Genomic DNA, 11,709 nt, shown 5'->3' with positions numbered 1-11,709 from the left:
TTACAAATTAGGAGTGCACATATGTAAACAGATGCAGTTTCCTTTTTTTTTTTTTTTTTCCCCACAGAAGAGAAGGCCACAAATTTGCCACCATATTCAAAATCAGAAAACACATACATCAACAATGTACTTGTATTTCAGGTGGGTCTTCGCACATAAATCTTTTATCATTATTTAGTGACATGTAAAGCCAAGTTCAGGTGGCCAGTCATTTGCAGAATTTATGGACCCTTAGTATGCAAAACTCTGCTGCTAGTTGTTTCATGTTTTCTCCAAGCAAGCTGGATCTGTAATTTTCCACCTGCTGGGGAATAGAGAGCAAGAGGCAAATACTTTAGTAAAATAGGCTCATATTTCTCGGTGCTCATGCAGGGTGGTAGCCATGTTCAGATATCACAGTGATGATGGACAAAAGTTGCACAGGGAAATAGTAGTCAACAACCACTTCTCTCTGAGTATAAAATCATCACCCGTGGGCAGCTGAATAAACTGGCCGCAACAAACACCTTAAACTGGCAGCTTCTGCTTTACGGCTGAAATATTTTAACCTGAGAAAAAAGAATGGTACTATCTCAAGGGCAGGTACCGATTGAGTTCCTCTTAACCCATCCATATGTGATGGCTCTCATCTCACCCTGTGGCAAATGGTTGTCCTCAGACTCTCACAAAACAATGACACTTCAAAGGAGTAACTGAAAGAGACAGGACACTGATTGACACAGAATAAAAAAATAGGTTAAATGATGAAGCAAATTGACATGGAGATACAAAGAAGAGAAGCAATGGGAGATACACCCAAGAAAAATTTTGTGAAGACTTACTGTCCTTATTCATTAATATATGATCCAACATTTTATGTGCCTTGGCCAGCTGGTTTTCAGGTTTCGTCTTCCCCACAAGTGCAATAACCAAATTTTCAAAGGAGCCGTGGGCAGTGAGGTGAAGGTCTTGTTCCATCAGCCCAGTCCCAGGGGAAGGATGATGCTGCTGTGGGGTGGGAGCCAGCTCATCCTTCAGCCCCCACCGGTGGAGACCACAGCAAATGCTCCCGGGCTATCTGCTTGTCAGGAGGGTTGGGAACGGGGAACAAGAGGAAGAAAAAGAGGGGGAGTTCACACCTGGAAAACTACAGTGGCTTTGAGTGTCTCTAAGACACAGGTATTCAGGAAAAGGAAAGACACCATAAATATCCACAACCTAGAGAGAAACTCAGAGAAGTAGCCAACTTCAGAAGGCAGTCAACACTTAGTATTTAAGTTGGAACTGAAGGTAGATTTCCATAGAAGTGAAGTTGGACCTGAATTCTGGCATTACTTCTTTGCTAGATGAGATGAAACATGTGGTCCAGATGTGCAGTGAAGTCCACAGAACATGAACTAATTAAAACAATTCATTAAATCAGCCACTCACATCCCAGCTGTGGAGGTGTTCATAAGCATTCATCTGTACCAAGTCATCATTTTGTATGAAATTTCATGGGAAGAAAAGAAAGAGTCATGGCCTTGTGCTTCCTCCAAAATACTATGCAAACAGATCCCTACCAAATGTTGATAGTTGAGTCATCTTGTGGCTGCTTCCCAAGTGACTGGTAAACTTTGAATGAATTCTCTACAAATGGATGGCACCCATCTTGGTTGGACACTTTCACAAAATTGATTTAACATGCACAAAAAGTCAGAACAGAAATAGGTCTTATGTACAAACCTAGAAGACTCCTCCTAAATTCTGACAACTGTAGTTATTTCAGGCCTGAAGGAGGGTACTTTTCCATCATGAAAGGTAGAAAAAGTATTGTACAGAGGCTGCTCAACAGCTGTTGGATCACACATTTGATTAATAAGGGCAAAATAATGACACAGGAGATTTAGATTTCTTCCACAAAGCATTTCACCTGGTACCATATGGCATTTTAATTAAGAAAGTAGGACACTACAAGACAAAAACTCTTAAATTTATTAAAAATGAACTGATAGTTCTCAAAGTGCAATTTGAAATGGGAAATCTTTATCATGAGCTTCAATTTAAGTAAGTGGGTGTGACTTTTATACGTGTTATGTGTAATTATATCTATTTTTATCAGTGGGGAAAAATTAGTTTTAACATTGGAGGTTGTACAAGATAACACTCTTCTATTTATCTATGTGCAAATTAAGAATTATGGTAGAAGTTAGGCAGTTCAGATGGTCCTCTTAAGCCATAAAATATCGTGATGTACTGAAATTCCGCTTTTACTGTGGAAACCAATACATTTCTCTGCTGGAGTGTCAGTCACTTAATAACTGTGCACTGATCCAACAGTGGAAATATTTAGAGGTTGTTTAGTCAATCAAATAGTTCAACAGGGTACAACTATACAGAGGCAAATTAATAACAGTAAAGCAAACAATCCTACTGTTGTTAAGGAGAAGGATGCAAAACTGTTTTGACAGTGATTAAATAATAAGCTTCAGATGAAAAAAAGGAAATAAAGACACACTTTCTTGCAGTAATTTCTGCTGAATCAGGTAACCCTCTAAGGACAGAGAGAACAAGTTTACCTAGGTATGATTCTGAAGGAAAACTATCACTAGAAAAAGAAGTTGAACACTTTAGAAACCCTTTCCAACTCTTCAGAAGGATGAGAAATAAAAATAAAACAAAGGTATATAAATGTAGTTGTTATTTCTTCAGATTTGTATCTCCCATGTTCTGCTAAGTAGTTTGTAACATTATGTTAGTCTGGCGCAAAGCCTTTCTGTGCCTCTGTGGGCTCGTATGGGGTCCGTCTGCGGCCCCAGAGTACCCATAAGGATGCAGCTTTGTAAAGGTCTGGCTGTGCAGTAGCACGCACACAGTAGTCTGCAGCTCACAGAGCAAAGGCAGAACCCCTTCCTGAGATCCCGGAGCCGCTGGGCTGCGAGATCCCATTATGGCAGAATTCTGGTTAGAGGCAATTTTGGCTTACTTTGGACTGATACTAAATCTCACACAAAAATTTCTCACAGATGGGAAACTGCTTCTTACCCAGTGGTGAAGGAAAAGTTTGGCATGGCCTTTACCATATCCTCAGAGGGTGCCCCAACAAAGCTTCACTTACTGGACATGCAAGCTTTATTGTTAGCACAGGCAACTCAGTTTTACCAGGAGAAAGAAGACCGCCGGCTGCATTATTTATCCTCTAAAGTTAAGGTCTTTTTGATAGCCTGCGTTTGGGCCATGGCGACTTGAGAAACAAAGACTCAGATCTTAAAATCAAAAGCCATCACTGTGCTACACATCCAAACTTTCAAAGGGCCCCTGCTTCACTGAATATGTTTTAAATTAGAATGGAGAAGGAAACAAATCTGTTCACACAATAAATAGATCTTCCACTTTGGGTGCACAATACAAGACTTGGAGAACCAAGAAGCTATTCTTATCGCAGAACATGGCTGCAATAGAGAAATAGTCCAGAGTGGCTACAGAGCAGTATTAACATCCAGCTTGGACACACTCTTTTTCTACTGAGTGCTGCTTACATTTAGCCAGTTCTGGAGGTGGGTTAAGTGGAATGATCAAAAGACGTTCTTTGTGACAAATAAAGGCATCTGTTTAAGGAGCTGATTCAGAGCATTGTTTTAAATTCACACCCTCACACACACTCACTTATTTTGCAATAGCCTCCCCATGAAGGCAGGTGCTGAGCCTACAGAAAAGTAGGTGCTATGGGAGAACATTTGTTGGAAAAAAACCATGTAGCTTTTCATCATTATAGCTGCACTATGTCCTCTATTTTGCTCTTTTACTGATGTCATTTTAACAGATGCACGCTCAGTATTAGGAGTGCTGTTTCCGTTAGTCCTCAGGAATTCTCCTCCCTTTATGTCATTTTATAAAAACACCTGAGCACGAGGTGGAGCAAGCTCCCAGTGACTGACAGGGCTGGACGGCTCTGCAGGCTGGAAGGAGGTGGGCACACTCCAGCGTGCCGTCCTTCGGCCCCTGGAGAGGCTGCAGAGCGTAACTCAGAGCCTGGGCAATCTACTGCCTCACGGCCATGCTGGCTGAAGCAGAGGGTGGCTGGAGCAGGTTGGAAGCTGCAGTCAGTTTTGCCCAACCATGCCGAAGGGTGAGTCAAGCAGGCGCTGTTAGCAGTGAGGAAGAGTGAATGGGCTTGGTCTGCTGTCATTCTCAAACGCTTCTGAATCAGTTAGGCATACTTTTGTGCCTGCCCAGGGATGGCAATACCTGTGATGGACATGGGATGGGAATGCATCATCATGCAACTCTCCCTCCAGACATGATAATGCTGTCTCCTCTGTGGACAATTCCCAGCACCTGGAAAGAGCTAGGAGGAACCAGTAGCTATTGATGATCTTGCTCTGAGTGGGATTTCCAAGGCAATGGCTCCCTGGAACTTCCCTTTTGTTTCCAGGAGAAGCAGCCATCTACCACTCCCCTGACTCAGCCAAGGCCTGAGACATACTTTATTCTCTGCCAGTGCTACCCCAAACAGAGTTTTTAATTGCTAACACATGTAAATCTAAAAAGATCCCTTAAGAATCAATGTAAGTTTTTCATGTAAATATGGGGTCTGTATACAACAAAAGAGGGAGAAAGAAGGAGAAGAGAAGAAGAAAGGAAAGAAAGCAAGCAAGTCCATACCCAACAGCTGGGACCTTGTCTACACTCATCACAAAACATAAGGACAGGTATCATTCTCCTCACTTTATTCATGAGAAAGTGGAGCTCTCTCTCACTCACATGCTCTTTCTTTCTCTTTTCCTAGCGTTTTCAGAGACTTCTCTCTTTAGTCAGTCATTCTTGCCGTACGTTTCTTTAAATTGTAATTGGATAATCTTCCAGACTCTGGGATGCCCTTTGTCAGAGGAATTCCTGGATGTGCAGGCCCTGTGTGATGAAGTTGACAGTCTCTAAATTAACAAAGGACCAACGAAGGATATGATTCTTTGTTTGCAGTAGAAATCCTGTTCTAGCAGCAACTACTTTTAAGGAACCCTCTAACAGAATATGTATGCTTGTACATTCATGTTACTATATTTTATTTTATATTAAATAAGACTCTGAATTTATTAATACTTATTACCATGACCTGTGCACATGTCTCATAGGGAAATTGGACCTCAGGCTACATGCTTGCAAGCCTCAACCTTGGCAATCCCAAATGTAAAGTCACCATTTGAACTAATTTCCCCAAACTGGTTTAATTTTTGCACTCTCACTGTACATGTGGCTCTTAGTCACATGCAAAAAGCCCCACACATAACATGTGAGCTCTCTAGAAAGGGAGCAGGGGAGGTGCCAGGCACATGGCTGCAGCCCCCAGCCCACGTTTCCCTGAGTGCAGGCATGGGCCCACTGCCCGCCTTTCCCTCTGCAGCAGGTTGTACCTTCTGGCCTTTTCTCTGTACCTTCATGGAAGGAAAATGCCCATTGCCTTGCCTCCATACAGGCCATTCACATAAGAGAGATTCAGGATCTTTCCCTTAGTCAGAACATGCCAGCATTTGAGTCAATGGCAAACCTGATTTATTTTTTCTCCCAGTAGGTAAGAATGTGCTTCTGTACAGAGTAACAGAACATATCCCCCACCCCCCTCCCCTTGCTGCCTATTTGTTTTCTCCCAGTTAACTCTGTGAGGAAATCCTCTTGGTAAAGCCAGCTAATAAGATTAGATAAATGTCTTTGTAACCAAAATGCTGATATAAAAATCAGAACAACCGAGCACCAGCTGGTTTTTCTTTTGCTCATTCAAATGCAGCTGGAACGCCGCAGCCAGTAACGTGCAAACTGGGAGTGATAATCAATAAGCAGTGAAACAAGAGTAAGATGCCTCTGGAGGAATTTTCCCTTGGTGAGAAAGATGGATTAACTCTAATTCTCAAGGCAACTGAACAAAACGCATTTGCCTAAATTCAGGCATAATTTAAATACTGCTCCAGAGAAATGTGACAGCCTGAAACAGCAGTGAAACAAGAGCCTCCAGTCACAGGAAATGATGTTATTTAATGTTGGCATTGGCCTTTTTTTAATGCAAGGTTGCTGCTGCACTGTACAATAAGGAACACATACTAACGATGTATAATGATTAAAATCTGTTTAGTTAAGGACAACAGGTGAGAGAATGGTATTGCTGACTATTACATCTCTGTGCATACAGAGGCACACAGTTCTGGGCAGCTTATCCAGCAGGGTGCTGTGTACACAGCAGGCTAAAGACAGAAACATTAACTAAATCACAAGATTCAGATCATTTATCTTATCGTCACATGGGGGAAGAGTTTATCTTTCAAGCAGGCACACCTGCCCTCCTTGCAAAACTTTACTCGGGCCATTACTGAGCACGTTATTGTCTCTTGTTCAAACATGCCACTGCAGGACCATGACGGAGCCGAGGGTGGGTGTCCATCCCTCTTTGAGCAAGCGCCCAGCCCTGCATCTGCCCATCCCTGCTCGCACGGCAGCCGCAGCCGAGCTGCATTACCCACTCACGTTACCCGCAAGAAGGGTGCCGGGCTAACACCGAAAACGTTGTGCAGGCTTTTACAAACTTCTCATTTGTGCTTCTGCCCTGTGGGATAAAGTGATGAGGATTAAGTTTGGGAATGTAATTAAATCTGAGAATTTAATGGGATGTGTTAGTGTAGTGAGCTGGGTTGAAAATCTCATTGACCCGGGTTTCAGAAGAAACCTGGAATGCCTTTAAGACAAAGTTTACATGAAATGCCAAACCTCTGGCCAAATGGAGAACTCTATAAGGGTGGCATCAAACCCATGTGGATGAATGATCACCTCAAAAAGTGTATCAAATTAAACAAAGATCACACAGATATTAGAAATTGGGATTGGGCTCTGAGGAAGCCACATGAAGAAAGTGTGCTCCCAGAGTTGAAATTATTCCAGCTGATCTGAACTTGACCTTACGCAACAAAACAAGGTTAAAAAAAAAAAAAATCAGGTATTAAATATAATGAAAACCACAGAAAATGAGGCTCTTCTGACATTAAAGACATGACAAATGTTCTAGCATGACCTGAAATCTAGATGAAGGCTTCACCACCAGGCCTTGCGAGGGAGTGCGATGTAAAAGGTGGAAGCAAAAGTAGGATCACTAGTGGGAAGGAGGCTGTGGAGATGGAAGCCACTGCATTCTAAAAAGCTGTAAACTAAGAAAGGAACTGAGTAGGAGATGAGCCTGAAAAAAAAAAAAAATGCATCATGGGAAGCTGTAAGATCAGCGGCAATATTTTTAACAAACATTTCAAGTGAGGAAGGAGCAAGGGAGATCTAATAAGTGCATGGCATTGTTCCAGAGCAAGAAACCAAACCCTGCATGCCTATGTAAGGAAGACCAAGAGGAAAAAGACCTTTATTTATTACATGATCATAGAACAACCAGGACCCATTGGCAGGAGATGTTGCAAAGGTAGATGTGCCCCTAAGTGTGTAGCATATGAAGTAAAGCCAGTGCAGGCAGGCAGGCAAGCAGATACTTCTGCTGTTATGCTAAATGGTGGTGCATCTTCCTCTGCAAGACTGGTCCCATGGATGAGGAACTGAAACCAGAACAGGTGCAGGGAAAGGCTATTTGGTATATCCAGGAAATAACAAACCTATTTTATGAGTGGACACTAAAAAATCTGGGCTTGTTTAGCCTAAAATTATGAAGGCTGAGAAAGAATAAGGTTCCTTATTGCAAATACATCGAAGTGTGATGTGTAAACATTAGATAGAGAGAAGAGCTACCCAACTAAGGGACAATACTGGCACGAGAACAAATGAGTATGAATGGGCCGTGAAAAAAAACTGGATTCTAGAAGAGGGTTTCTAAGCAACCTGAACAAGGTTCTGATACAGCAGTACAGCAAACAGAAGAGTAAGAGACGCAAATTATTTCTGTTATCTGATACAGCTGAAAAAGATAGTGTGCAACCTGGTTGGCTGTAACAGCAGCATACAGCACCTAGGAGGCCTCTTCTAATCCCATCCTTGACATTTCTAAATGCTTTTCACTAATTGGAGGGGAAACTACGTATACAAAGGTCAAGCTCTGGATCTTTGGAAAATTTGTATAAAAACACCTGAATAAATAGAACTTTTATTAGGCCAGTTTGTAAAAGTCAAAAGGAAACTATAGCTTCCTCTTGATTGCTAACAGCTGCAATCCCTGCCATTCAGCAAGGGTGTTGGCAAGTGAATCCCCAGCGTCACAGACCCACCGATGTACGTGACCAGAGCACTCGTGCTCACACCCTGTTTGCGGTGAGCCCGCAGAAGCCACAGCTATAGATCATCGTGCTGCAGACGCAGGGACGCAGGGCTCCCTCCATCACACATCCCGTCTTTCCCACAGACAGGACTTCACCTTGCTTGAATGCTAATGAAAATAAACTATCAAAATATCCATAGCATAGTTTCAGCACAGTCCATGTTCAATTAATTTCCATGAATCAAGTACATGTATTTGCAGAGGTGGTTGCTCACTCCTAATCTGTAGATGGCATCATACAATGAAACTGAGAAATCTGGTTCAGATCAGATAATTTAATCTCATTTAGGACATCCAGTCACAGCCACAACACAAATAATAAACAAAATGCTGTTGTAATGCTCAGTAAAGGTCCCTTTCCTAAGATCAGTAATGTCTCTCTTGCTTCAGTACATTAACCTGGTTTAAACCTGGTTTAAAGTAAGGGATGTTAAGAATCTCTGTTGGGCACTATCTCATATTACCTGGTAGAGATAGTCAACAAGAAAAACAAATCCTCACCAATTATCCCCCCTGGCTTTATACATATGCAAATCACATAAGAGACTTCAGCCAAAAAGAAAAAAAAAAAAAAAAAAAAAGGAAGGAAGATTACAAATCAGGTTAAACAGGCCAGTATTTCTAGAATAAATAATAGACTATAAATAAATAAACAACAATGGTGTGTGGTAAACCTTTAAAGCTTACAATGTGGTTCCTCATGCCGAGCAACTACTGATTAATCTGGATAGAAATTAACAGCAAACTGGAAGATAATTGTGTAGCAGCTCTGTCTATCCTGGCTCCAGAGCGCAGGTGCTGGGTCACATCTGCCCCTGAGGATAGCACAGAGACCATTATTCTTAACCAGAAAACGCCCTGTCCCACTTTTATAGCAGAAGACTCAGGAGGACAGAGAAATACTATCAATTTGATGGCCATCAGTTCTGTAATCATCCCACAGCCATCTCCCCAGAGATGTATTTAGTAACAGATGCGTTTTTCAACCAAATAAATATTCCAGACGTCAGTGTTAATACACCATTAAAATGACACCATCATGCTACATGGAATACTATAAATTAGACCTCGAATATAACAGGCCAGACAGAAATAGCTATTACTCTCTCCCCTGCACCACTTTTCCCACCTCCACCTCCGTCACAAAGAAAAATATTTGTAAAGGAAGCAGAAAAATTGCTTCCTTGTAGCAATGCCTGTGACTTTGAGGTAGGCACTCTTTCTCCATTGATGCAGGTTCCTAATTATCAAGAAATAAGTGCTGAGAGGGTCAGCTGCAGGACATTTTCAGTTCAGAGCACGGTGTTGAAGAGGTGAGCTGGGTTTGCTTTATTTTCCCTCCTGCCTCTTTTCCACCCCCCTCTACCCTCACATCATTTCTCCTTACCCCTTCCCTTTGGTGCTATGTAAACCAGAGGGCAGGGCATCCAGCTGCTTCCACAGCAGAACAATGTTTGGGCAGAGTCCATGTTGACACAAGTGCATTATATCCTGAAGGGTCAACTGCAGCTTTTATTTTTTGGTTACTTTTTCTTTACCTACTGTGTAGAATTAACCTCCCACTTTTGCACACGGGCCGTTGGTCCAAAATTTAAGAGCTCATCTAATTGTCATCGCCTATCATTGTACTATCATGCCAGCTTAAAAGTATTATTATCTTCCCATTAAAACAATTAGAAACATTCTCCCTTCCTTAACACTGAATAAAAGTTACACCTAGAAGGTGCACTGGTTAGACAACTAAGACCCCCTTCTCCCATCTTGGGCTTTTCTGAACAAGGATTGTCTCAGCTAAAGGTCAAATACAAAACCACAGCACACCAGCCCACGGTCCAAATGCTGGCTAACTTGGTACCTCAATGTCAAACATGTTGTTCAGTGGAGAACTCTCCAAGGGCTTGGTATGCTGTACATAGCCCCTCTCCACAGCACACCCATGCTACTCAGTCCTGTGGTTCTTAGGAATGGTAAACTTTACATGGAAGGGCCTGCGGTGTACAGCCTGTTTGAGAAGTACCTTGGTGAATGCACCATACTACAGCTCGGAAGGGGCAAAACAGCTCCAGCCACCTAGAGGCAGCAGCCCAGCCAAAACACCCTGACTACTGTTTCTGGGAAACAGAAACATTCCTCACTTTTTCAGAAAACATTCCACTCCACAAAATGCACTTAGGGTGGAGTTTAGCTAGTGGAGTTGCTTGCAGAGAGGTGTAGCAGACACAGTTCCACCTATTACAGAAGGAAGTAGCATTACTAGTAAAGCTCCTCCCAGATTTGAGACTGACATTCTCAGGACAAGAGGCCCCTGATTCTTCTAGCTATTTTAAGCACATTTTCTCCATGCAGTAAGTTTTTTTTCTAGTGTCAATATACTCCACAGTCTATTAAAAGTGGACTAGCTGATGGCACTTGAATTTTCATTCTGTAGTGGGATCTCTACTAAAATCAGCATAAGGAACTTTAGAAACACACCCCTATCCACCCCACTTCTAAATATTGACTGCATGTCAATAGTTCAGTGTCCAGGCATTTCAGATACAAAACAATCAAACAAATTAAAGGAAATACATTTTTTTTTAAAAGAAACTTGCACCATTTATTTTTCCAGGCAAAGTCTTTGTGTGTTGACTCTTTCAAAACAATGCTGTGGTATCTCAGAGTTTCTGAAGTGGCAGTGTAGGCACTGTACTCTTATGTTTCATTGAGTGCTCGTTCAAAACAGCTGTATGTTCTATATAAAACATGTTTACATAGTAAATGTACTTCCTGTAGACACAAAGAAATGTTAATGAATAACCATTCCTGCATTTCAAATTTTGCAGGGCTGTGGGAAGGATCAGTGCCTGACAAAATAGTTAATGTTCACCCACTTTCTGGCACATGAAATCTGTTACTACAACTAATCCCTTACAGAGAAAAGAAAACATGGAAAAGAAACTGGTGCTGGCTGGTTCTACTATGCATATTTTTTTTTTTTGTAGAAAACTGTGAGATGCATATACATGGGAGAGGAACAGAGGAGGTATTCAGTGAAGAATGCCAGAAGGCATGGACTCCTTTTGGTAGGCAAGGCTGTTGGCTTTAATTGTATATATTGTCTTGGATTCTCACCTTCAGAAAAAATGCCAGTTTGATCTCACATGGTATTCACTACGCATATTTACATCCTATTGCCTGGGGCCCAGGGAAGGCAAACAACAGGCATTTTCCTTTCAGTCAATTTCTATCTGAACAATCTATATGGCTTAAAAGACTTCTTAAATAAAAGATCTGCTTTTATCCTTGAAAATTTTTAAAAAGCAAAAATCAGGTGATCTAACCTACAGCATTGTCTCTGAAAAAGCCTCAAAAAGAAAACAGATTTCTACTCTAGATGAAGTTCTTTCTGAAACATAAAAATATTAAAGAATTAAGAATTTGGTATATAGCTGTGAAGTCCCACACATGATCCCAACTCCCCT

The 11,709-nt window shown here is 41.7% G+C and overlaps 1 protein-coding gene across 2 annotated transcripts in view; it reads left to right on the top strand.

The window, feature by feature from the left end:
• Window positions 1-11,709, top strand: part of DYNLT2 (dynein light chain Tctex-type 2) — a 41,210-nt gene that overhangs the window by 1,066 nt on the left and 28,435 nt on the right. The window contains exons 2-3 of one of the 2 annotated variants that reach the window (XM_042795608.1): window positions 68-141; window positions 11,230-11,310. In XM_042795608.1, the coding sequence (XP_042651542.1) occupies window positions 11,251-11,310 (60 nt within the window). In that variant the 5' untranslated portion in view covers window positions 68-141; window positions 11,230-11,250. The remainder of the gene's footprint in view (window positions 1-67; window positions 142-11,229; window positions 11,311-11,709) is intronic. The other variant, XM_042795609.1, reaches the window with a different exon arrangement.

The sequence above is a fragment of the Tyto alba genome, unplaced genomic scaffold, assembly GCF_018691265.1.
Source record: "Tyto alba isolate M040663 unplaced genomic scaffold, T.alba_DEE_v4.0 Super-Scaffold_22, whole genome shotgun sequence".
Taxonomy (NCBI): Eukaryota; Metazoa; Chordata; class Aves; order Strigiformes; family Tytonidae; genus Tyto; species Tyto alba.
Note: the sequence above shows the minus strand (reverse complement) of the source record. Positions and strands in the feature narration are given on the sequence as shown.